The following is a 27837-nucleotide window of genomic DNA, read 5'->3' as shown; positions in this document are numbered from 1 at the left end:
GGAAGCTGTCATCAAAGCTAAGGGTGGGCCAACACCGTATTGATTTCCAGAATTACCGATGGAGGGCGCCACGAACTTGTAAGTCATTTTGAGCCAGGTGTTCGGATACTTTTGATTACATAGTGTATTTTGTAAGAACGATAGAAGCTGTAGTCCTGGTAAATTGATGTGACAGTAAATCTGTATGTAGACATGATACACTCTCAAGAGTTGAGATACTCTCTTCGCCTATTTAGCTGTTTTAGGGCGGGGAGTTGTAGAACTCACTTGATAGGTCAGGGGTGCACTAAACCAAAAAAGCAGCTACTCAGGTTGCAGAGAACACGTGGAGTGCACATGGGGGTTTTCTAGGCTAGGTGGTAGATCAAGATACTCTGATAAGCAACTGCCAGTACATACGTACACATGCAGATAGCAAAATCAGTCTGCATTCAGAGAAAAGACACTTCGTCTATAAAAATTTTATCAGTAATTTGTGGAAGTGTTCGAAAAATAGTTCCCGAATTTATTGCCGTCCAGGAAAGTTCCTGCGCTCAAATTATTCTTGAGACCGACAGCTGGCTGAAACCCGAAGTAGAAAGTTCTGAGATATTCGGCGAATATCGGGAAGACAGATCAGACGCCACAGGGAGGGGGGAGTGTGTGTTCATTGCAACAGCTGACAAAAATTTTGTCTGGCCTCCTTGGTATAGCATGTAGCTCGTCATGACACTGGCTGACGTTCTGGTGCGACGTTGCCGCTAACTTGTGCTGGGTTCAAAAAATGGCTCTGAGCACTATGGGACTTAACACCTATGGTCATCAGTCCCCAAGTACGTAGAACTACTTTAACTAACCTAAGGACATCACACAACACCCAGCCATCACGAAGCAAAGAAAATCCCTGACCCCGCCGGGAATCGAACCCGGGAAGCGAGAACGCTACCGCACGACCACGAGATGCGGGCTTGTGCTGGGGCCGCCGTACGATAAGCATGGTTTGTTGTTCTAATGCACAGAGATGCTAAACAAACTCCAGTCGCAGACGTTGTAAGAGAGGCATTGTGCATCACGGAGAGGTTTACTATTGAAATGTCGAGAGAGCATCTTCCAGGAAGACTCGGTCTACATATTACTTCCTACCACATACATATCGCGAAATGACCACGATGAGGAAATTAGATAATTTAGAGCTAATACAGAGGTAGAAATGTAGATTAAAACTGAAAAAACTGCAAAAAGGTGGGAATTTAAGGAGATGGGACCTTGATAAACTGACTAAACCAGAGGTTGTAGAGAGTTTCAGGGAGAGCATAAGGTAACAATTGACAGGAATGGGGGAAAGAAATACAGTAGAAGAAGAATGGGTCGCTCTGAGGGATGAAGTAGTGAAGGGAGCAGACGATCAAGTAGGTAAAAAGACTAGGGCTGGTAGAAATCCTTGGGTAACAGAAGAAATATTGAATTTAATCGATGAAAGGAGAAAATATAAAAATGCAGTAAATGACGCAGACAAAAAGGAATACAAACGTCTCAAAAATGAGATCTACAGGCAGTGCAACACTGCTAAGCAGGGATGTCTAGAAGACAAATGTAAGGATGTAGAGGCTTATCTCACTAGGGGTGAGATAGACACTGCCTACAGGAAAATTAAAGAGACCTTTGGAGAAAAGAGAACCACTTGTATGAATATCAAGAGCTCAGATGGAAACCCAGTTCTAAGCAAAGAAGGGAAGGCAGAAAGATGGAAGGAGTATATAGAGGGTCTATACAAGGGCGATGTACTTGAGGACAATATTATGGAAATGAAGAGGATGTAGATGAAGATGAAATGGGAGATATGATACTGCGTGAAGAGTTTGACAGAGCGCTGAGAGACCTGAGTCGAAACAAGGCTCCAGGAGTAAGCAACATTCCATTAGAACTACTGACGGCCTTGGGAGAGCCAGTCATGACAAAACTCTACCATCCGGTGAACAAGATGTATGAGACAGGCAAAATACCCTCAGACTAAAAGAAGAATATAATAATTCCAATCCCAAAGAAAGCAGGTGTTGACAGATGTGGATATTACCGAACTATCAGTTTAATAAGTCGCAGCTGCAAAATACTAACGCGAATTCTTTATAGACGAATGGAAAAAACTGGTAGAAGTCGACCTCGGAGAAGATCAGTTTGGATTCCGTAGAAATGTTGGAACACGTGAGGCAATACTGACCTTACGCCTTATCTTAGAAGAAAGATTAACGAAAGGCAAACCTACGTTTCTATCATTTGTAGACTTAGAGAAAGCTTTTGACAATGTTGACTGGAATACTCTCTTTCAAATTCTAAAGGTGGCAGGGGTAAAATACAGGGAGCGGAAAGCTATTTACAATTTGTACAGAAACCAGATGGCAGATACAAGAGTCGATGGACATGAAAGGGAAGCAGCGGTTGGGAAGGGAGTGAGACAGGGTTGTAGCCTCTCCCCGATGTTATTCAATCTGTATATTGAGCAAGCAGTGAAGAAAACAAAAGAAAAATTCGGAGTATGTATTAAAATCCATGGAGAAGAAATAAAAACTTTGAGGTTCGCCGATGACATTGTAATTCTGTCAGAGACAGCAAAGGACTTGGAAGAGCAGTTGAACGGAGTGAACAGTGTTTTGAAAGGAGGATATAAGATGAACATCAACAAAAGCAAAACGAGGATAATTGAATGTATTCGAATTAAGTCAGGTGATGCTGAAGGAATTAGATTGGAAAAGGAGACACTTAAAGCAGTAAATGAGTTTTGCTATTTGGGGAGCAAAATAACTGATGATGGTCGAAGTAGAGAGGATATAAAATGTATACTGGCAATGGCAAGGAGGGCGTTTTTGAAGAGGAGGAATTTGTTAGCATCGAGTATGGATTTGGGTGTCAGGAAGTCGTTTCTGAAAGTGTTTGTATAGATTGTAGCCATGTATGGAAGTGAAACATGGACGATAAATAGTTTGGACAGGAGGAGAATAGAAGCATTCGAAATGTGGTGCTACAGAAGAATGCTGAAGATTAGGTGGGTAGATCATGTAACTAATGAGGAGGTATTGAATAGAATAGGGGAGAAGAGGAGTTTGTGGCACAACTTAACAAGAAGAAGGGACCGGTTGGTAGAGCATGTTCTGAGGCATCAAGGGATCACAAATTTAGCGTTGGAGGGCAGCGTGGAGGGTAAAAATCGTATAAGGAGACCAAGAGATGAATACATTAAGCAGATTCAGAAGGATGTAGGTTGCAGTAGGCACTGGGAGATGAAGAAGCTTGCACAGGATGGAGTAGCATGGAGAGATGCATCAAACCAGTCTCAGGACTGAAGGCCACAAGAACAACAACAACAACAATACAGAGGTTTACCGACAGTCATTCTTTCCCTGCGCCATTCGCTAGTGGAGCAGGTGAGGGAGGGATCAGTCAGTGGTACCAAGAGTGCCCTCCGCCGCATGCCGTCATATGCCGTGCGGGGTATAGATGTAAACGAGGTAGACTTAGACGTTTGTTAGTGTCGTCCTTGGATCATCGGCTCCCTAACTGGGAGCCGATACTCCACGCCCAACCATGTTTCTGCAGACCACCATACGAGCTGACTGAAATTGATTCTGTCGACTGCATCTTGGTACTGACGTAGTAAGATCGTGGAAACGGCAGATCAAACAATCAGAGGGAGAAACGCAGTTATCAGTAAACTTTTGCACCAGACAGCGACAGAAGATTCCACCATCAGCGAGTATAGTTGTTGTGGGTTATACTCTTTCTTGCTCGGCCAGGCCACATGCTGCTTGCAGTTCTCCCACCTTTCCTGGGGGCCAAACGTACTGGAACTTAAGCTGCTCAGTATGAACCAAAGAAAATATACGTGTCCGATGCCATAATGAGCAGCTATAGATTTCGGAGCTGGAGGTTTCATCTTTCGACGACGCATGAATGAGTTTATATTCGCAACCTTGCTGCGTCTCATACTATCTGGTGGTAGGTATTCACGATCTGCATGTGCAACTGACGATATAATTTCGTTGAACATCCCGCAGACGAGTGGCCTATACCGGAGCGATATTCGGGAAACACTCGTGATTTCAACCGTGTCGGTAGCACCTTACTTAGAATCACCGCATTTATTGCTGTCTGCCAGTGCCCATAGATCACATCATCCCACAGCTGTACGGCTCCTTTACCCGTTCCTGTCCCTGGTGCGCGGAAGGAAAGACAGTTGACAAACCTCTGAACGAGCTCGAGTTACTCTTTTTTTTTTTTTTTTTAATGGTCTTTTCGCGAGATACACGTGTCAGAGAAAACGATATGTTGGTGACATTTCTTCGCGCTTACTAAGGGGAAATGTCTTTCTACTTCTCAAAATGGCTCGATGGTTGAGTACGTGCCACAGACATCCCAGTTGTCTCGAGTTTGATCCTCAGTATAATTCGTTCCAAGATATTTTATGGTCGCCTATCGCTTCTCATTGGTAGCGGGTAAAAAGTCATGCTGCGCCATAGCTTGGAGTCCACGTGGAAGTGTAATTCCCCTGTAACTAGCTGGCTAAGTTAGCTCTGTGGCCAGATGAAGGCCACCTCCAATAGGACGAGGATTAGTAAAACACTGCCGTGTTCAAACCAACTTCCGGATTGTGCGTAGTTCTGCGTAAGATTCTTAACGTTCCTACTGACACGCGTCCACAGCTCGTTGTCTCGCGGTCGCGTTCTCGCTTCCCGAGCACGGGGGCCCCGATTTGGTTCCCGGCGGGGTCAGGGATTTTCACCTGCCTCGAGATGACTAAGTGTTTGTGTTGTCCTCATTATTTCATCAGCATTACTGAAAGTGGCGAGTTTTGGCTGAGCAAATGTTGGGAATTTGTATGGGCGCTGATAACCGCGCAGTTGAGCGCCCCAAAAACCAAATCATCATCATCTTCATCATCCTACTGACACGCATAGTTAGTGATGCTACAGCGGCCTTATCACCACTGATTTTCCGCTCTACGTTAAACTGAATCGAAAAGTTCGTGACTGTTTGTAACCAGGAGATCTAAAAGGTCACCCTCACGAGTTGCTTCTATGACTAGCTGCTGGAGATAATTTTCGTATCGGCATTTAGCACAATTTTACACGGCTGCCCATCACGAGTAACCGCCTTCATCACATGAATCAACTGTTCTGTATCTGGTATGTTGAAATCTCCCCATAATACTGTAACATTTATTTATTTTACGTCTGTAGAACTTATGTAACGCAAAATAATAAAAAATAGTGAATAAGAAAATTGACAGGTTCGAGTAGTATTCGCGCACTGAGTGTGTACAAACTTAATTATGTACAGGGGCGATTCTAGGAAGTCGGTCAAGGGGTGGCTAATTGGGGGGGGGGGGGGGGGGGGTTTGGGGGAATTAAATATCGCTTAACAAATGGAGAGTTGGGGTCCTCCGCCGACAAATTGGTAAAATTTGGTGTTTCTTAAAGTAGTTTTTGTTAACTGTTTTGGCGTTCCGGGTAAAAAAATGTGTATTAAGAAATAACAAGACGGCCATTTTAAGTTAAATGTTATTTATTGGTTTAGATAGTAAGCTAATTTCCGCTCTTATTCTTTTGTTCAAATGTGTTTGAAATACATTGCAACCTATATTGCTACATAATTATAAAAAAAGATTGAATCTGTTGGAGTAATATATTCGCTGATTTCTGCAGTCATTTTATCCAATGTAATATGAGACTCCATTGAGGGGAGTGGGCTATAGCCCCCAATGCCGCCTTGCCACCGCCTCTGATTATGTACACAGACAGTTCATCCATTCCAGGAATCTGAAATATCGACCATCTTTGCCAGTTACCGATTTGATACTGGCAAGATATCTGTACCAGGAATTCTAAGAGTTTCGAGAATGCTTTAATTTTGATACTGCAAATGGGACGTGAAGTCATGCAGGAGACAGGCGACCATTATCGAGATAATCAGGTATTGCTCATATGCCGCATTTCGGAACTTATCCATCATCAGATATCCAGGAGCGATTACTGCACGTAGATGTAGCTTTTCAAGTTATATGTGAAACAAACAATCGCAGACAAATCTGATGTTTGACAGCTGCTATTTCGACCCAGACAGCCTGAATGCAGAACTACTGATTGTTTTAATTTTAAGTATGACGTCAGGTAACAAATGCCAATAGAAATATTTTTTCTTTTGATATAATTACACATTAACAATTTTCATATTTTTTTCTTTACTTGTACTGTGAAAATTTGCTTCTTGCCAAATTTCATGATTCTAGGTCAACGGGAAGTACCCTATGGGTTTTTATGAGTGAGTTCACGAGTGTCGAAATACGTGAAATAAATGACCGTATCCCTTATTTGCATTGACTTACAATCTTCAGTTTTTTACACCGCCAAGGTACCGTAGACCTGAGTACGTGAAGTAAATTTCAAATTGATACGTGTACCCGTTGTTAAAAAAAAAAAAATAGCATTTAACAGGCAGGCGAACAGACAACAGTGATTCTATAAGGGTACCGTTTTCATCGATTGGAGTAGGGAATCATAAAAACACAATAATAATAAAATTACACAAGACGGTGCTGATTTTCAGCTAGACAGGCGCTAAGCTCCAGAATTTCGCTGTCTTGATGGCCTTACCACTTCCTGCAATAGGTCGTGTGTGGTGCAAGGATTGGGCAGGTTTCTGCAGACCTGCAGGTGACCACGCTCACAGAACTCGTCTTCTTTCATGATGCCTCACTTACCGAGGTTTCGTCTTGGATAATGACACTCCTGTCCTCGGTCGGTTTAGTGCCTTCCATCTCACCTAAGGCAGATGAATTACAGCGGCAGTTTCCTGTTTTACGTTCTCCCCAACCCTTTGGGTTAGTAAATTCCGCCACACCTTCGTTCAGACATTTAAAGTGTGACATTCTGCAACGTTTCGTTGAAATGTTCCCTGACAGCCTGTTTGATTCGCTTTTAATATTTACCTTCGCCGAAATTATTTCTAATTTACGCTAACCTAACTAAATATCGTATGTTTCTTTTAGTGCCCATCCGTTTTGGACAATGGCAAACATCCTGTCTAAATCGTTTGTACTTGCTCGAAGTAGTTCCTCAGTTGTGTGTGAAGTCCATGTCCAAGTTTCCTAGCCAAGATCATCTTCTTTTCATCCACCAGGTATTGTTCCTTGCATACTGTTCTGCAGCAGTTTATATCTGTCTGCTTCTTCATTACGTGGTCGAGATGATATAGTTTTCTGTATTTTATTGTATTTAGGTGTCCTTTTCCTTTCCCTTATTGCCGAAATTGTCGTGTTAGTATTTAATCTCTACAAGGCACTCTTAGCGTACTCCTTTATAGCCACGTCTCAAATACATGAAATCGTTTGTCCGTCGTCTCGGTCAAAGCTCCATAGAAAAAGATGGGAAATATGCACCAACGTTGAAATATTGTTATTCGATTGACAGGTGATGGTTATTGAACACAATAGCCCTTTTAGAAAACGCAACTTTGGCTTTCACAATTCGGACTTTAATTTCTCTGAGCAATATGAGACTTAACATCTGAGGTCATCAGTCCACTAGAACTTAGAACTGCTTAAACCTAACTAACCTAAGGACATCACACACACGCATGCCCGAGGCAGGATTCGAACCCGCGACCGTAGCGGTCGCGCGGTTCCAGACTGAAGCGCCTAGAACCGCTCGGCCACATCGGGCGGATTCTGCGAGTTATCCCGAAAAACGGTTAATGTTAGTTCCCAGATAAGAATATTAGTTTACTCGTTCAGTAAGTTGACCATTAATGTTTCACAGTTTGATATGTTTTTTTTGCTGAAGACCATTAATTTTGTTTTACTTTCGTTGATTTCTGGGCCATAACGCTCACCACTTTCGTTGATTCGGGATACAACACGTTGAAGACTATTTGAGCTATCAGCAAATATTTGCAGCATCATCAGCATAGCGGTTATTGTTTACTCCTCTTCATTCCAGACGATTCCTTCTTCGACATTTTCATTGGCTTCTTTGAAGATATATTCCGAATAAAGATTGTACGTACGTTGCGACAAAATTCAGCCCCGTCTCTGTTCTCTGCATGTATTTAAAAGTCAGATTTCTCATCTACTTTCACAGTATCGTATTGATTCCAGTGTAGACTAATTATAATCCGGAGGTCTTTGCATCTATCCCATTGTTTTCATTACCTCGACCTTCTTGTAATGTTGCACTCTATCAAAAGGCTTTATGCTAATGATTAAAACAGGCATAGACGTCACGGTACTTTTCTCTACACCTGTGGAATGAGATCTGAATGTAGAACGGAACCTCAAGAGTACCGGCATCATTTCTGTTCATCATAAAATTGACGGCTATAAATATGCTTCCACCACCGGCGTCCAGCCTATCTGTGCGATATACATTCCAATCGGAATTTAAAATTTTGTTTGTATTCATTCTGGTCTGAGACAGCTTTGTGTTCATAATACACTATTGTCGGGACGTTGTAACCATTTATAAACTAGATGAGTTCTGAATCTTTTCCAGTTGGCAAATACTGTGTTAACATTTATTTCTCCGATCTGCAATGACGAATGATTGATATTCTATGTTATAAATAATGATGATGGTCTCTCCTCTCCGAAATGAATATGCAGTTTCTTATGAGGCCAGTGAAGGATTCTTAAAAAAAAAATTAAAGAAAAAAGTTGCACACCACATGACTGTACTCTGCTACTCTAGTAGCCGCTTCTTGGATGCAATGCACGCATCACCTATTAAAGCGATCATGCAATTCTCCTGTCGATAGCGGAGGTAGACATATCCAAGATCGTTACAGAATCGCCTTAGCCTCTCGTATGAGCCCTCGACTCATTTCCATATAAGAAAATCGCGATCAGTCCTGGGACATCCATAATGTGCTCACACACAGTATTTGGCAGACGAACATACCGTAAGCAAGAGCAGTCAGCAACCAGGATAGATATGAAAAAGAACTGAACAAAATTCGGCACTCCACGGAAAACCATGGGCAGCTCCCGGAGTGACAGTGAAAACATGTTGTTCAATGCTCCTGTCTTTGGAATGCTTCTCTCTTCGATGCTGCAATTCCTCGACCTAATACCTTTTGAGACGCGATGATGCGACACTTGTTGTAAGTACAATGGAGTGGCAAATCCATATTCCAGATGTTAAATTAATTACCTGCTTCTGGATTGATCGCGAGACTATTCACGTCAACTCCCCGTAGACTAAAATCAATCCAGCCGTCACAGAACACACTGGATCGAACTTTAGAAACCGCATACACTTCCTACCATTCACTACGTAATCTACTTTTCTGTTCCGTAAATAACTATCGCCACTATATTCTTACGTAATGGCTATTTTTAGCAGTGTACGAACGATTACCTTGCCTTTCCTCGAAGTGCAAACGAAGCTACTACAACACTAATAATTCAAACGCTGGAACGTGAAATAAATACTCGGATGAGCATGAGTCTCACAACATTTGAGTAAATTTGTAATGAAATAATCGCAAAACAGGTGCGTCTGACATTGTGTTCTCTCGCGAACGATGAGCAGACGAAGATTGAGGGAGATTATTGTCTCAGTAATCCCTTGCCAAATGCTGCAAGTAATTGATATTGCCTCTTGCAGTCTTCAAGGGAAAATTTTGACTTTTGTTACACCTCTCTCTAAAACGCAAACGTAGTCGTTACGTAGTACCCTGCTGCCCATGTGTATTAAGTACACACATTGAGAAAGAGACTGCAAATCGCACAAGGCCTTCACATGTTTGTCTGAGACGAATTGTCCCAGAACTAAATTGGCTATAAGTGCAATCCTCCGGTCCCAACCAATGTTTTCAGGAGTTTCCTTTGACTGAAAGGCAAATTGTGGAAGTGAAAATCCTCTGTCACAAATCGCAAGACGCCTCATCTTAGCTGATAAGATCACTGGGTCAGTTCACGAACCTTGCGCTCCAGCTATAGGATACAGACGGCGAACTTCAGTACGCGCCTGCATCAGCACACGCTTCTGCTGTATGGATGTTCCCTTAACCTCCCATACACGCTCTCAGCAAACATTATTCGTTCAAGCTCTCGTTGGGGCACTACACGTAACCAACTTTCGGCTAAATCCACTGTAAAATTTTATCACAAATTTTATGGGATCCATTTCATTACATCGTACACAACTGAGTCTCCAATCCACTCGGAATCTCTTTTCTCTACCCGTACTCGTCACCCTAAAAATACTGTCTTAACAATACTAAGGTCTAGCTCCTCTCTAACATCGAATCGCTACGGAACAATGTCTCTATCACAGCTCACTTTTGGATCTGTGTTGTTAATTTGTAGCACTATTCCATTACGAGGCAGTATACGTCTGTGAAGTGTACTAAACCCTGACGTCCAACATAAACAACTTGATACAGATCGTTACGTACCGTTCATATCACAAGATAACCTTACAGTTTCGCCAACTATACACGCCTGAATATCTCTCTACTGTCTGTGCGGGGGTGCTTTAAGTGAAATGAGTATATAAACATGAGCGCAATAAAAATAGCGCCGGCCGGGGTGGCGCTACAGTCTGGAACCGCGCGACCGCTACAGTCGCAGATTCGAATCCTGCCTCGGGCATGGGTGTGTGTGATGTCCTTAGGTTAGTTAGGTTTATGTAGTTCTAAGTTGTAGGGGACTGATGACCTCAGAAGTTAAGTCCTATAGTGCTCAGAGCCATTTGAACCATTTGAATATAAATAGCTGCCAAATTTCGATTTATGCGAAGAATCCCAAGAAAGTGTAATTCTTCCATCAAACAAGTCGTCTAAAAACCCCTGTTCCATCGATTCTTGAGTATTGTTCGTTGGTCTGAGACCCTTTCGAAATTGGAGTAACGGAGTAGGGGCAGGAGGGCCGAAGGAAACGTGAGCAAATCGTCAAGAATTTGTTGTGGGACATGTGACGCGGAAGAGGTAAGTAGTATCTCTAATTGCAAATACACTGTTTGTTCCTTACAAGCAGCTTCTAATCAGATTGCATGTCTGCGATATATCGTCTCAGCTACGCTACTCGATTTGTGGTTCACTGTAAGATACGTGACGGCAAGTAGGAGGGCGTGCTGAAAAGTAATGCGTCCCAATTTTTGTTTCATTCTGTTCTCAATACCGGTTGAGGGATTATTGTCATCCATATTACTCGATCGCCATACCTGCTTTGCTGACTCAGGTTGCAATTCTCTGCAGCTAGGCTAATAATTGTAGCGTGTAACATGTCGGTGTTAAACGTAAATGTCGGCGCGTGAGAAACCTCGTCCTGTAATCTACGAGGTGCATTCAAGTTCTAAGGCCTCCGAATTTTTTTTTTTTTTTATAATTAACTATTCACCCGAAATCGATGAAACTGGCGTTACTTCTCGACGTAATCGCCCTGCAGACGTACACATTTTTCACAACGCTGAAGCCATGATTCCATGGCAGCGGTGAAGGCTTCTTTAGGAGTCTGTTTTGACCACTGGAAAATCGCTGAGGCAATAGCAGCACGGCTGGTGAATGTGTGGCCACGGAGAGTGTCTTTCATTGTTGGAAAAAGCCAAAAGTCACTAGGAGCCAGGTCAGGTGAGTAGGGAGCATGAGGAATCACTTCAAAGTTGTTATCACAAAGAAACTGTTGTGTAACGTTAGCTCGATGTGCGGGTGCGTTTTTTGGTGAAACAGCACATGCGCAGCCCTTCCCGGACGTTTTTGTTGCAGTGTAGGAAGGAATTTGTTCTTCAAAACATTTTCGTAGGATGCACCTGTTACCGTAGTGCCCTTTGGAACGCAATGGGTAAGGATTATGCCGTCGCTGTCCCAGAACATGGACACCATCATATTTTCAGCACTGGCGGTTATCCGAATTTTTTTTGGTGCCGGTGAATCTGTGTGGTTCCATTGAGTTGACTGGCGCTTTGTTTGTGGATTGAAAAATGGCATCCACGTATCATCCATTGTCACAACCGAGGGAAAGAAAGTCCCATTCATGCTGTCGTTGCGCGTCAACATTGCTTGGCAACATGCCACACGAGCAGCCATGTGGTCGTCCGTCAGCATTCGTGGCACCCACCTGAATGACACTTTTCGCATTTTCAGGTCATCATGCAGGATTGTGTGCACAGAACCCACAGAAATGGCAACTCTAGAGGCGATCTGTTCAACAGTCATTCGGCGATCCCCCAAAACAATTCTCTCCACTTTCTCGATCATGTCGTCAGACCGGCTTGTGCGAGCCCGAGGTTGTTTCGGTTTGTTGTCACATGATGTTCTGCCTTCAATAAACTGTCGCACCCACGAACGCACTTTCGACACATCCATAACTCCATCACCACGTCTCCTTCAACTGTCGACGAATTTCAATTGGTTTTACACCACGCAAATTCAGAAAACCAATGATTGCACGCTGTTCAAGTAAGGAAAACGTCGCCATTTTAAGTCTTTAAAACAGTTCTCATTCTCGCCGCTGGCGGTAAAATTCCATCTGCCGTACGGTGCTGCCATCTCTGGGACGTATTGACAATGAACGCGGCCTCATTTTAAAACAATGCGCATGTTTCTATCTCTTTCCAGTCCGGAGAAAAAATCGGAGGCCTTAGAACTTGAATGCACCTCGTAGTTTGTAGCCGCAGAAAATGTGCTCCCAGTTGAAATCTTTAGAAGGACGAAAGCGGAGAACGGTGGTGATTGTATCGACACCAACAATGTGCGACGTTGGGTTGTTAAGAGTTCGTAATGAAGAAAACGGTGGTGCTGACCTTAAAGTGTGTGAAATAGCACGGAGTGGATGACCGCGTACAGCAACCAAAGAGACTCGCCGGAATCGGGGTGACGAACGCATCAGGGAAAATCGTCGGATAACACAGGCAGAAGGTGTGAGCTTGTACAGGCCGTCAGCGGCACAGAAAACTGTGCACACGGTGGATGCCTTGACTGCCCACTCGTGACGAGACACAGAGGGGTTTGGACATCTGTCAACCGTATCTTTTGCGTTTTGAGCGTGACGGGACTGGGATCCTTACCAATGTTGTGACAGATGATGGTGAGTTTACTGTTTTAGCTGCGAAAACAGGGAAGCATCAGTGGAGTTTCGTCATGAACGATCACTGACTCCTAAAAAAAGTTTAAGTGTATGCCACCAGCAGGGAAAGTCATGCACACAGTGTTCTGGGATGTTCAAGATGTGGTGCATTTAGAATTTGTGCCTAGAGGCACCACCGTAAGATCTGCAAGGTACAGCCGGACCCTCAGAAAAATTGAAGCCGAATTTAAACAGTTCGTCCTCACGTGGAACACACTCTTCTTCAGCTTGGCAGCGCCAGACCAATCATGAGTGCTGCGACATTTGCAACAGCCTGCCTTCTTGGCTTCAACGTCGTCGACCATCCTCCATACAGTCCCGACTTGGTCCCACCCAATTTTCATCTGTTTCCAAAACTTAAAGTGCACCTTCATTTTGATAGTGATGAAGCGGTACAAGCGTAGGTGAGATTGTGGCTCCCTCAACAAAATCAAACATTCTTGCGGCCCACGAGAAATACAGTCCTTGCAACGAACTTGTGACGTCACACTAGTAGGATGGTTCGGCTCATTTAGCGGACGCCCGGCTCCGTACCAGGCCCGCAGTATACAGGGTGGTCCATTAGTAGTGACTGGTCAAATATCTCACGAAAAAACTAGAAAGAACGAAACTTGTCTAGCTTGAAGGGGGGAACCAGATGGCGCTATGGTTGGCCCGCTAGATGGCGCTGCCATAGGTCAAACGGAAATCGACTGCGATTTTAAAATAGGAACTCCCATTTTTTATTAGATATTCTTGTAGTACGTAAAGAAATATGACTGTTTTAGTTGGACCGCTTTTTTCGCTTTGTGATAGATGGCGCTGTAATAGTCACAAACGTATAAGTACGTGGTGTCTCGTAACATTCCGCCAGTGCGGACGGTAACATTACCCGTATTAAAATGGACCGTTTACCAATTGCGGAAAAGGTCAATATCGTGTTGATGTATGGCTATTGTGATCAAAATGCCCAACGGACGTGTGCTGTGTATGCTGCTCGGTATCCTGGACGACAGCATCCAAGTGTCCGGATTGTTCGCCGGATAGTTACGTTATTTGAGGAAATAGGAAGTGTTCAGCCACATGTTAAACGTCAACTACGGCCATCAACAAATGATGATGCCCCGAGTAGGTGTTTTAGATGCTGTCGTAAGTAATCCGCACATCAGTAGCAGACAAATTGCGCGAGAATCGGGAATCTCAAAAACGTCGGTGTTGAGAATGCTACTTCAAAATCGATTGCAACCGTACCATATTTCTATGCACCAGGAATTGCATGGCGACGACTATGAATGTCGTGTACAGTTCTGCCACTGGGCACAAGAGAAATTACGGGACGATGACAGATTTTTTGCACGCGTTCTATTTAGCGACGAAGCGTCATTCACCAACAGCGGTTACGTAAAGCGGGATAATACGCACTATTGGGCAACGGAAAATACACGATGGCTGCTACAAGTGGAACATCAGTGATCTTGGAGGGTTAATGTATGGTGCGGCATTATGGGAGGAAGGATAATTGGCCCCCATTTTATCGATGGCAATCTAAATGGTGCAGTGTATGCTGATTTCCTACGTAATATTCTACCGATATTACTACAAGATGTTTCACTGCATGACAGAATAGCGATGCACTTCCAACAAGATGAATGTCCGGCACATAGCTCTCGTGCGGTTGAAGCGGTATTGAATAGCTTATTTCATGACAGGTGGACTGGTCGTCGAAGCACCTTACCATGGCCCGCACGTTTACCGGATCTAGCGTCCCCGGATTTCTTTTTGTGGGGAAAGTTGAAGGATATTCGCTATCGTCATCCACCGACAACGTGCGTCAGCACATTGTCAATGCGTGTGCGAACATTACGGAAGGCGAACTGCTCGCTGTTCAGAGGAATGTCGTTACACGTATTGCCAAATGCATTGAGATTGACGGACATTATTTTGAGCATTTTTTGCATTAATGTGGTATTTACAGGTAATCACGCTGTAACAGAAGTGATAAGTTCACAAAGATACATGTATCACATTGGAACAACCGAAATAAAATGTTCAAGCGTACCTATGTTCTGTATTTTAATTTAAAAAAGCTACCTGTTACCAACTGTTCGTCTACAGTTGTGAGCCGTATTTTTTGTGACTATTACAGCGCCATCTATCACAAAGCGAAAAAAGTGGTCCAATTAAAACATTCATTTTTCTTTACGTACTACACTAATATGTAATAAAAAATGAGGGTTCCTACTTTTTAAAAACGCAGTTGATATCCGTTTGACCTATGGTAGCGCCATCTAGAGGGCCAACCATAGCGCCATCTGGTTTCCCCCTTCAAGCTAGACAAGTTTCGTTCTTTGTAGTTTTTTCGTTTGACGCTTATTTCGTGAGATATTTTGCCCGGTCACGATCAATGGACCTCCCTGTGTAATTGAAAAAGTGCCCACTAAAGGTCTTAACTCTGCCGTGTGCCACCGAGAGCTTCCATACATATAAACGCGCAGCCAAGAATTATGAAATTCGTCTGAGATGGTTGCTCTCTCGCCACAGGAGACGCCTTCTGGCTGTGGTAGGGCCTGCAGTGTGACGTGCTGTGACGTTCGCGCCGCGGCCTGTCTTTCCCGTGGGCCTCGAACATTCTACAGAGACGTTATCAACAAAGTGGTCTCTCGTTGGGAGAACCGTTTTCGTTGCCAGGTTGACTACGTTGAGAAATATTGAATGTTAATGACGTTACTTTTATTTAAAAAGCTTTAAGGATCCATTCTCCTCAGTCAGTCTGTAGGACGAGCGGTCTTTACGATTTATTTTTGGAAAAACTAAAGTATCAATTAACACACATATTTTTGCACATTATTTACTGATTGTTGGACAACATTTTCTCATTAATTTTAGAGAAATTCAGTCATCATTAAGCACCCCCATTTGAGGAGTTAAAGGTTGCTGTGCCCAAAATGAGGTGTGTTTATGACACAAATCCTGCAGTCCGCAGATCTTTCTGAAATCAAAAGACAAACAGTTATCGTAATCTAAAGGATATTAGGCGCGGAGTAATAGCACAGTTTTTTGAAATTTGACAAAATAATAAAATGGAGGACGTCCGAAACAGATACAGATTTGTTTTGTATTTTTGGTCACTTTTTGCAATTACTACTGTATAAATTAAAATAAAAAATATATTTCAGAGAGCTACCTTTGTTAGTGCGACGTCAGGGCTGCTTGCTAGGTGCGGTTCGGGGTGGCGTGCCGCTTCGGCCTGGCCGTTCACGCTCGATACTAATTAAACCGTGACGCTTTCTGGCCGGCCCTCTTTCTGCTGACAGCACCCACCCACCGTTATCTCCAAAGCCAAATGCTGCTCCTCTTTGTGTGTTGCATTATACGTCATTAACGGGACACAAATCAAAAATAACTTTGATAATACACTACTGGCCATTAAAATTGCTACACCAAGAAGAAATGCAGATGATAGACGGGTATTCATTCGACAAATATATTACACTAGAACTGACATGTGATTACGTTTTCACGCAATTTGGGTGCATAGATCCTGAGAAATCAGTACCCAGAACAACCACCTCTCGCCGTAATAACGGCCTTGATACGCCTGGGCATTGAGTCAAACAGAGCTTGGATGGCGTGTACAGGTACAGCTGCCCATGCAGCTTCAACACGATACCATAGTTCATCAAGAGTAGTGACTGGCGTATTTGACGAGCCAGTTGCTCGACCACCTTTGACCAGACGTTTTCAATTGGTGAGAGATCTGGAGAATGTGCTGGCCAGGGCAGCAGTCGAACATTTTCTGTATCCAGAAAGGCCCGTAAAATACCTGGGACATGCGGTCGTGCATTATCCTGCTGAAATGTAGGATTTCGCAGGGATCGAATGAAGGGTAGAGCCAAGGGTCGAAACACATCTGAAATGTAACGTCCACTGTTCAAAGTGCCGTCAATGCGAACAATAGGTGACCGAGACGTGTAACCAATGGCACCCCATACTATCACGCCGGGTGATACGCTAGTATGGCAATGAGGAATACACCCTTCCAATGTGCGTTCACCGCGATGTCGCCAAACACGGATGCGACCATCATGATGCTGTAAACAGAACCTGGATTCATCCGAGAACATGACGTTTTGCCATTGGTGCACCCAGGGTTGTCGTTGAGTACACCATCGCAGGCGCTCCTGTCTGTGACGCAGGCTCAAGGGTAACCACAGCCATGGTCTCCGAGCTGATAGTCCACGCTGCTGCAAACGTCGTCGAACTGTTCGTGCAGATGGTTGTTGTCTTGCAAACCTCTTCGTGTTGTAGCAATTTTAATGACCAGTAGTGTAGAATGATTTATTTCCCTCAATATTCCGGATATGAGGTAACAGTATAAGAGCAACATACTTATTACAATGTAATTCAGTGTATGCAATCCACACAATAAGTCTTAATCAGTAACACAATGCGATGAAACCATGTTTTGTGTCATCTCGAGTCAGATGATTCTTTATGATTTTGGTATTTGCTAAAACATAATTATATCCAGTTGATAATTTCCACATGGTTGAAACTGAAATATAGAGTTTCATAAATAAATAATTTTACAGTCAAAAGGCGACGACGATGTCACTTACAAAATTGCGTATCACTGTAAATCCCAGCTATGAGAAGTTAATCTTAGTTTTCGATTGAGATTTCTCGAATTTATTACTTTGCAAGGTTATAAAAAGTCTGCAGATAAGCATTTCACCACTAGACTATGAGGCTCGCCTGTAAAGTATAATCAAAAAATTACCATCTAATACTTGGATTTCGCAAAGCAAGATTACGGACTCTAGCGCCATATTTTTCCGTATTCGAAGTTCACTGACAGGCCGCAAGGAGCGCTACTGTCGTTATCTGCTTTCTTATAGTAACATGGGCAACGCACCACGTATATATTGTTTTGTTGTTATACCAGTAAACAACCATCCCGATTCTTTAAAGAATACTTAAGAAGTATGGGTTGGGGTGTTCAATATTTGACATTAAGTGTGTAAGGGATAAAAGTTCGAAAGAGCGTTTAAAGCTTGATTTAAGTCACTAAGTACTTTCCTTATCAAACTCAGGATGAACATAATCTGGGTAATTTGCAGGCAATGAGTTGGGCTGTGTCAAGACACACAGACCTGCACAGTTTCTATCTGTAGTACTTCTATTACGGTGTCAAACCTTTACCGCAAGTTTATACCTCTTAATTGAACAGATTATGACAGCATGTTTAAGTAATGAACGTGTATGAAACTGACAGTTTTGCTTTGCTTTAGTGACAGAACATTCACAAGGTTAAAAATTCTATAGATAATTAATGTGAGAACCCTCACGCTGGCTGTCGATGTGGAACCCAATAAAAATATTTTTATTAGTGTGCGGGTGGTCATATTGCACGTGTGTCGTTTGCCATATATACTCTGCCAGACAAAAAAGTTCAGTACCTGGAAGGAGAAAAGGAAACGAAATGAACTTCTCGAATTGAGATTATAAGTGATGTTATTTCAGTGATTACAGAATTTAGTCATATTTACCAAGAACTTGGCAGTCTGAACCCTCTTTCTCATTATATGATATGGATTTATGCACTAACTCGGTTGGGAAGTGTGTTATAAAGCCGTCGTAGCCTCTCTTGAGGCAAGCTGGCACTAGAACGTCCAACCTGATCCCATATATATTCAGTTGTGGAGAAATCTTGGGAATCTTGCTGGCCACATGAGTACCTCAACATCACGCATATAGTTCACCGAGAAGTGCCATTTGTGGAAGAGCGTTGTCTTGTTGAAAACTGGTACAACAATATTGTCGCATGAGAGGTTAAGCACGAGGGCGCATGGTGTCTGTGACATACTATTGTGTCGACAGACTTCCCTCAGTCACTCCAGCCGTGCCATGAAGTCATACTCGACGGCCGTTTACACCGTGATGTGAGAAGTAACTAAGCTGTGCCTCTCCAAAACATAAGAATAATGGCATTTCTCCCCAGGTATTCGTCATACTTGCCGACGATTCATCTCTTTGCATAAGGCGACGACTTTCGTCAGCAGTCTTTTCTTCTCGGTCACGACATCCCTACAGACGCAGCCGTTTGTTTTGTGGTGTTATCGGCAGCATACGCGTGGGAAGGTAATTCCCTAGTCCGGTCACTGTTTGCCTCTGTCCAATAGTGTGAGGTGACACGGAATATTGCAGGGACTCCATTACTTGCTATCTGATGGCAGGCGCAGATGTGGAGATGTTGTGAAGTGCTTGGTGCACCAGATCGCGATTCTCCCTTGTGGTTGGTTAGACTCAGTCGGCCAGAACCCCAGCAGTGAGCATGCTGTCCTCACTTCTCGTGCGCTCCATCATCGGGCCACTGTCACATTCAAATGTCCCACGAATCTGGATATGGCACGATTCGGCCAGCTAGCCAAATGGAGAACCATTTCGAACTCTGTCAGGTGCTGAAAACGCTGTCTCACACGAGTATGCGGCAACACAATGTCACTCACAGCAGTCACTATACATGTGACGCTGTTCACGTCCCTTCTATACCCTGCCAGGTCTTGTAACAACACTAAACAGGAACAATAGTAATGCACGCTGGTGGCTGCTCTACCTATCATAGAGAATTATGACTCTAATCATGTACATAACGTACATACCTGCTGATCTTATGTACGTATTATACGAAGTTACGCTGTCATCCGACCATGTCTTCTAGGTGCTTAACATTTTTTTTCGGGCAGTGTATTCCGACATAAACACGTTAACGTATTATATTACGTTTATTATCTGTCGTGTTCTATGTTTCTTCGGATGTAAATGACTTCCAGAATTTCTAAGGATAGAGATTCGCTCGCTGAAAGCTGTAGCAATGTGAATTTTGTCCATGTCGCATGGAATTGGTACGAAATTTATTAAAACTAACACTTTTTCAGCTCCAGACACGTATATTTCATCCAATGTTTACTGGCACGGCGCGTTGTGAACACATGCTTCTATCATCAATTGCCTAAATATTGTTTTCACATAGTTACTTACGGACTGTTGTGGAAGCATGTTGCCGAAACGCACCGTGGCAATCAATTTTGGATGAAACGACTCAAGCTGAAAAAGTGTTATTTTGTAAAAAGCTAATAACTACTGAAGTGTGTCCGCCAGGTGGTCAGAGCGGAAAGAATTGGGGTTATGGTGTCCCCGTACCACGCGGGTGCCCGCGGGACTTGGCAAAATGCTAAGAATGTAGCAGGCGACCGCAAAATGTCAGCCCTGCGGCGCCCTTTCTCTGGTCTCTAGGTGTGCGCCGGGGAAAAATTTCTCCAATAGGTTATATTTGGACATGGTACGAAATGTAATGTCAGACTCTTTAGTCCACATAGTTTCGAGCAGAGTGCTATTTCCACGACCTGTAGTGTCCGGTCAGCAGCAAGGCACTTAAAAAGAGTGGGGACTAACCTACAACATGTCCAGATTTTCTGAACTTTTAGTATGGTGTATGCAGGTAACTATGGTGTAGAATCAAAGTTTTCTACCTCGAATACCCTCTATTAACTTAGGGCATCCGAAAAACCGCGAAATTTTAGCGCTTTTTGTCAATTTTGCTCTATAACGACAATGTATGATTACTCAGTTATTAAATTTTTTGATTAAATTCAAGTGAAAAAATTTAAAACAATTGTACCATCTGCTAGAAGAACTCGTTAAAAACCGAGCGAGGTGGCGCAGTGGTTAGCACACTGGACTCGCATTCGGGAGGACGACTGTTCAGTCCCGTCTCCGGCCATCCTGATTTAGGTTTTGCACACTACACAAAAATGAGCTTTTCTGCTCTTGATCTTGCAAGCCACAATATGAACGACACTGTCAAAACTACTAAGCTGAACATTTATTTACAAAATTTTCTCCAGTTCACAGAACACAAGCTATATTCCATCACAGGTTGCAGAGGATAGACGAAGACGATTAGCTTTCATCGTTTTCTTCAGAAACTCTGAAGGAAAACTATTCATGTAACATGGACAGCTGATTCTTGTTTTCAAAACAGAAATTGATCTCAGATTTTCATTCGACACTGACGACCTAAACTGATTGCGATTCTTCTTCACCAAGCTGAACACAAATTTAAACTGAGCATTGCATGCAATAGAGTCAAAACAGAAAGCATTAGCCTGGATAACCTGTCGTACATAGGAATACCATCAGCTCCACGAATGCTCATCAAGCGAGCCCATTTGGTATCGTCTGTCAAGTTCTCGCTCTCAACAGTAGCAGAGTCATCAACCTGCAAAATGAATCAATTTTCCTACTCGAGAATGAGATTTTCACTCTGCAGCGGAGTGTGCGCTGATATGAAACTTCCTGGCAGATTAAAACTGTGTGCCCGACCGAGACTCGAACTCGGGACCTTTGCCTGTCGCGGGCAAGTGCTCTACCATCTGAGCTACCGAAGCACGACTCACGCCCGGTACTCACCGCTTTACTTCTGCCAGTATCGGTCTCCTACCTTCCAAACTTTACAGAAGCTCTCCTGCGAACCTTGCAGAACTAGCACTCCTGAAAGAAAGGATATTGCGGAGACATGGCTTAGCCACAGCCTGGGGGATGTTTCCAGAATTAGATTTTCACTCTGCAGCGGAGTGTGCGCTGATGTGAAACTTTCTGGCAGATTAAAACTGTGTGCCCGACCGAGACTCGAACTCGGGACCTTTGCCTCATCACGAAACACTAAATCACACAAATATTTTTCACACATTGTATGTGGTCGACCTTGTTGAGGTTAGGTCTTTGCTGCAAGAGCGCCCATATTATGATAGTTTACAGGGGCGAGGGCAAGACTGGGACTGTGAAGTATTTTCAATATTTTGGAAGACCAAGTAGCCATGAAAAACAGTTTCAGTTCCGACTTGTTAAAACTGACTTTTAAATCATTTTTTAAAGAAAAATACCTGATTACACTATATTTTTCCGCTTCCCCTGTTATGGGCGCCCTTACCCGGCTCTTTAGGCGGTTTCCATTGAGGCGATCATGCCTTGGTTTCGACATCACACCTTTATGGCCATGTTTCGTCACGTGTTGTTACCTTGTACAGAAGGTCTGGATCGTTGCAGACTCCATTCAGCAATTCCTGAGAGATGCCTTTTTGGTCGAAATTCAACTATTTCGGAATAAACTTTGCTACTACACATTTCATGCCCAAAACAAAACATCCGACAAAGTTGCTTGACATGAGCCAAAGCGTATGCTGGCGTCATCAACAACCTCTCCGACAGTGATTTGACGATTTTTCAGAACAGTTTTCTTTACTTCTTCCACTTTGTCGTCAGTAATATTGATCTGTTTGACCTTTTCGGACAGTAGGGCGGTCGTCGTCTTCAACGTCTTCTCGACTCTTTGAAGCATTTATACCGCCCTCGCAAACTCTTTTCATACTCATAGCAGATTCGCCAAAAGACATAGTCAAGATTTCGAATGTGGTGCAGCACTTTATGCCATTTTCCAAGCAAAATTTAATGCATATTCTTTGATATATCTTTTTCGAAAGTGAAAATTCGCCGAGCACCCGAAAAACATGTATAATGTTTTCGACCATCAACAATAAACTAAATATTCAAAACAGCAGAAAATGGAAACATATATCAGGAACATGTATACCATCAAGTTCAAATATAGTATGAAAATCAGATTATGAAGCCCGCGAAATTAAATTCTCATTACTTTTTATTATCCCACTGAGTGTAAATAATGTAGATGCAATATTCTTACCTAGCTGTTACATTGAATCTAATCACTTCAACAGCCAAGCATGTAACAGAACCCATGTCTGGTTTGTACATACTTTGACAAGTGCATGATATTACAGCTTTAATGCCATAGTGTGTGTGTGTGTGTGGGGGGGGGGGGTGTCACTATTCGGACATTTTATTAAAGTTGTTTTCTTTTGTTTCAGGTGTGTTGTTTCGCCAAAACTTGTTTTCTTTTCTTTACTTCCTCTTGTTTCTGTTCAGCCCATGGGTGAAGGTTCCAACGTACAACAGTATGAAAGGTATGAATAACAACATATTGTTAATTCTTCTAGTGTGACAGTTTATGAGTTAACTGATACTATACAGTAATTTTTTCAACATGTTTTATTAACTTTGATTGTACAGTCTGATATGTGTTGACAATATTTTATAAAACATGGAGGTTACATGCGTAGACAGATGAAATATCAAGCAATAAAGTAATTTAAGTTATTGCCTTTCAAGAGCAGTGATTACTCCTATACTGTAATCCGGAATTTTGGATATGGTTTTCATTATATGACCTCTATGTCATGTATGGCCTTTTCTTTTCTCCTGCTTTCCGTTCATCACTTTTCATTTTGCCCTGTAAGTTTCAAAATGTATGTTTCTGATTGCTGATCATTTGATAGATATGTAGTTTCTTATGTGATTACACACATTGCTTTGTATAGCTGGCATGTTCCAGTTGCTCCCCATTTATAATGTTTCAAATGGAGGACTTCACAAAGCAGTTTCATGGTATATTTGATGGCATCAGTTGTTGTATGATGATTGCACCAGGTTTCATACCTAAGGATTATTTCAAGGATGTGTTCCCAGCAAAGAACACGAGAGGGCAAGTGCTCACACTCTCCCCCTCCTCCCTTCCTCTAGGAAATAAGTCTTCTCAAATTGAACTCATTTGCTAGCATGTTGACTCAGTGTCAGTCTGAAGAAAGCCAGAATACGTAAAGGATATTGGATGGTAGCAAGTGTACCTAGACCGATTTCTTGGGGAATCCCAAAACTATTTTTCACCATTTACCATGGAACTTACTTGAAGTGCCCCTTCTCCACCCTAGCTCTGGTTTAGGGTGTGTTATTGGTTAGGAACTTAACTTCAGAAAGTAAGTTATACATGTTGTTCCACACTAAGACCATTGCGCAACAAGCGTGATGCATTGTCAGGAGAGAATCCGTGTCCTGGGTGTCATGCAGAGACAGTTCTGCTGCGGAACAGACAACAGTTGCTTAACATTGTATGACTGAAATAATGTGACAACTGGAAACAGTCTCTAAAGTTGAGTGCGTGGGACAGTTAAATTCTTTTGGGTAAAACATCTGGATTGCACAGAGATTTACTATGGAATGATGCAGGTATATGCAACAAATGCAGTGTCACGTCCAGCCATAGTCCAGTGGTGCACAGACATGGATGAAGCCGATTGGCAATTCCAAATCTTGCACCATGCGATTTTCATCTTTTTGGCAAGCTGAAAAAACATCTTAGAGAAGAGAGATTTTCCAATGATGAGGATGTTCACCCAGTAGTTCTCAAGTGGCTCCGTAACCAAGAATTTGGTTTCTATCACTTAATGTTGTTGAGGAATTGAACAATTCGTAGAACATTCTGACAGTTTACAGAGGCTTTGTGACTATGTTGAAGAATAGTGTTGTATATCTGTGTCACTTTGAAGTAGATTGCAGCGTTCAGTAAGAGTTGCTTTCTTGCCACAGGAATACTTACTTTACTTTTTGAAGTTCTCTCATCTGTAGGTTGGCATTGTGAGTGATATTTTGGATTTTATCTTCCACCAAACACATGCTATAGACCATATTATCTTGACTTTCTACACAAAGTTTTACCAGAACTGCTGTAAAATGCGCTGCCAGCAGCCAGAGAAATATAATACTTAAATATAATGGTTAACTGTCATACCTTGGGTTGTCTATGGTATTTCATGAATCATATTTTCCACAAAAGTTGTGTGTTTTAATATTGGCCTAATTCTTTGCTCTTCACAATCTCTGTAGCCAATGCTTAGAGATTTCTCTTTAGGGAAGTATGGAGCACCCGTGGTGCATGGACAGAACCTACAGAATAGTTGTTCATGTTGTGGAAGCTGCTGTGACCATTTGAGACCTCTGACTATTTTGAGTTTACTGTACCATGCCCAGAAGAAAGTTCCAACATAATCTTTGAATCAGCACACAGCAGATGATCAGCATGTTTGAATGTTCCCCTTTTTGCTGTGCTACATGTCTGCCAGATTTATGCCATATTAATTTTTTGCTCCTCTATCATTGTTGAAATTTTGCAGATTAATAATTTGATGCACAGCACATATAACAGTAATGCTGAAAAATGTGTATACTGATAGTATGAATTAATACTGTTGAAGAATTCCATAAATTACATATTCTGTTTTAATTTGGTGTAGTAATTGTTTTGTCTTTTTCCAGGTGCAACTGGAATATATTTACAAATAGTCATATTTTGCAGTGTAATAACGTGTTTAGCACATTTAGCCTTCCAACTTGTGCTTTTATCAATGCCCCCATATGGATATTTTCTGGAAAATTGTGAGTACCTGCACGACTTTTATCAATAATTATCCGAATCTTATTTTTAACAACAAAAACGATCAGTTATTGACAAAATTATTTAATTAGATAAATAAAATAATCTACTTACCAAGTGATGGAAGAACACATACATAAAAGACTGTTATAATTGACAAGATTTCAGAGCCAGTGGCTCCTTCTTCAGACAGAAGGGTTGAAGGAGAAGGAAGAGGGGTGAAGGAAAAGCACTGGGAATGTCTAAGAAAAGGGGTAGATTTTGGGAAAGTCACCCAGCACCGCAGGTTAGGGGAGACTTACTGTACGGGATGAGAAGGAAAGACAGACTGTGTAGGACTGCATTGAACGAGATTTGAAGACCTGAGAGATGCAGTCCCCAACAATCAATCTTTCCTTCTCATCCCGTACGGTAAGTCTCCCCTGACCCGCCATTCAGGCTGACTTCCCCAAAATCTACCCCTTTTCCTAGAACTTCCCAGTCCCTTTCCTTCACCCCTCTTCCTTCTCGTTCAACCCTTCTGCCTGAAGAAGGAGCCACTGGCTCTGAAAGCTTGCCAATTACAACTGTATCTTATGTGTGTGTTCTGTCACCACTTGGTGAGTAGAATCTTATTTTTGTAACTTGGATCAAACAAATTACAAATGTTTTATTTTACTTCTGAGAATATTTACATGCAGTCAGTGTTGTCAAAGTTCACACAATGATGATGATGATGATGATAGTGGTAATAGTAATAATATAAACTTGGGCTTATGTCATGAACTACAAGAAAATAATTCAAGATAGATACGTTACATATTTAAACAAATGCCAATAACAATAAAAAGTTTCCTAACAATTACAAGATAAGTTAACTACATAGTTAAGTGAATGACAAAGATAATGAGTAATCAAACAGGTAATTAACAATAAGTATATGAAGCAGTAATTAAATAGTACACAGTGTGACATCTGTAAAGTTTGTAGTTAATTTATTGTTTATTCTCATAAGAAATGTGGTCATTTGACACACACTCAAGGAACTCTTGAGCAGAGTAAATTTCTATACTTTTCATTCATTTCGAAAGAGTAGTTTTAAATTTATTTACTGCCACTGTGTTGGCATTTTCAGGTAATTTGTGGAAGTAGACAGTACCAAGATATTTGTAACTGCTATGAAACTTTGGAAGCCTAGTGTGTGGTACATGGTCATGTGTTATGGTCGTGAACTGTCTTCCTTACATCACCTTTACTTAGACTCTCTGTAACAAAGGCAATGCAGTTGTAAATATGCAGGCTAGGCACTATCATTATATTTAGTTTCTTAAAATAATCTTGACATTATGCATATGGGACAAGCCCTGCAATGCACCTTACAGCTTTTTTTGCCATTTAAACATTGATTTTGAGCCTATGGAACTGCCCTGTATACTATCCCATAACTCGGGGTGGGAATGGAAGAATGCAAGATATGCATGGAACAGCATTATCTGTAAACTCTTCTTGGTAGTGGAGTAAAGTGAAACACATAAATGTGGAACACTTTTAGTTAAGATTAGATTAAATTAGATGTAATTTTCATTCAAGTAGATCCATATTGAAGTTATCCCTGAGGATGTAAAACATGTCAGAAAAGAACAACACACAATAAACATCTACAGTGCAAAAAAAAAAGGTATGCTATGTACTTTTTCCAGAGATGGTCCTCATAGATACGGAGTCAAAATATCTTACACATAATTTCATTTAAAAGGTAGTAACAAGCTTGTTACAAAACACACACATCTTCAATCCACTGACGTGCATATAATAGTTCTTGAGTTATCATAGCCACATATCATCAAATAGCAATAACCTTTCCACATAATCAGATAACTGCACGGAATTTATACATGTCAGATTTTACATATTACTCACGTTATTTTATATTAGTGATGACATATACACATCAATTGGCCCTGCTAAGAAATTCATCAGTGGAGTAGAAATATTAGGCCACAAATAAATCGTTTATACTCTTCTTAAACTGAAATTTATGAGTAGTTAAACTTATTATGGCTGCTGGCAAGATATTGAAAATGTGTGTTCCTTTCTAATTGACACCTTTCTGGACAAATGTAAGTGATTTCAGATCTTTGAGGAGATTAATCTTACTTTTGTACTAATTCTATGAACTCAGCTGTTGTTTAACCATTAGTATTTCTAGTTCCTTGAACAAGGATCTGCAGGACGTTCTTGAGTATGCACCACAAATATTTCATATTACACGGTTCTGGGCTCTGAAAACTTTTGAGTGTTTTGATCTGTTTCCCCAAAAAGTGATCCCATATGGCATTATGGAATAAAAGTAAGCAAAATGTGTTAGTTATTTTTATTTTCATATCACTGATGTCTGACAACTCGTGCACAATTTCTTATCAAGCTGTAATCATAATAA

General features: G+C 41.9%; 1 protein-coding gene across 11 annotated transcripts in view; it reads left to right on the top strand.

Annotated features, from left to right (window-relative positions):
• The window catches only part of LOC126272844 (piezo-type mechanosensitive ion channel component), a 651486-nt gene that overhangs the window by 151206 nt on the left and 472443 nt on the right, over window positions 1-27837 (top strand). For all 11 annotated transcript variants that reach the window (XM_049976053.1, XM_049976051.1, XM_049976056.1 and 8 more), the window contains exons 3-4: window positions 23020-23115; window positions 25301-25420. In XM_049976053.1, the coding sequence (XP_049832010.1) occupies window positions 23020-23115; window positions 25301-25420 (216 nt within the window). The remainder of the gene's footprint in view (window positions 1-23019; window positions 23116-25300; window positions 25421-27837) is intronic.

The sequence above is a fragment of the Schistocerca gregaria genome, chromosome 5 (genome assembly GCF_023897955.1).
Source record: "Schistocerca gregaria isolate iqSchGreg1 chromosome 5, iqSchGreg1.2, whole genome shotgun sequence".
NCBI lineage: Eukaryota > Metazoa > Arthropoda > Insecta > Orthoptera > Acrididae > Schistocerca > Schistocerca gregaria.
Note: the sequence above shows the minus strand (reverse complement) of the source record. Positions and strands in the feature narration are given on the sequence as shown.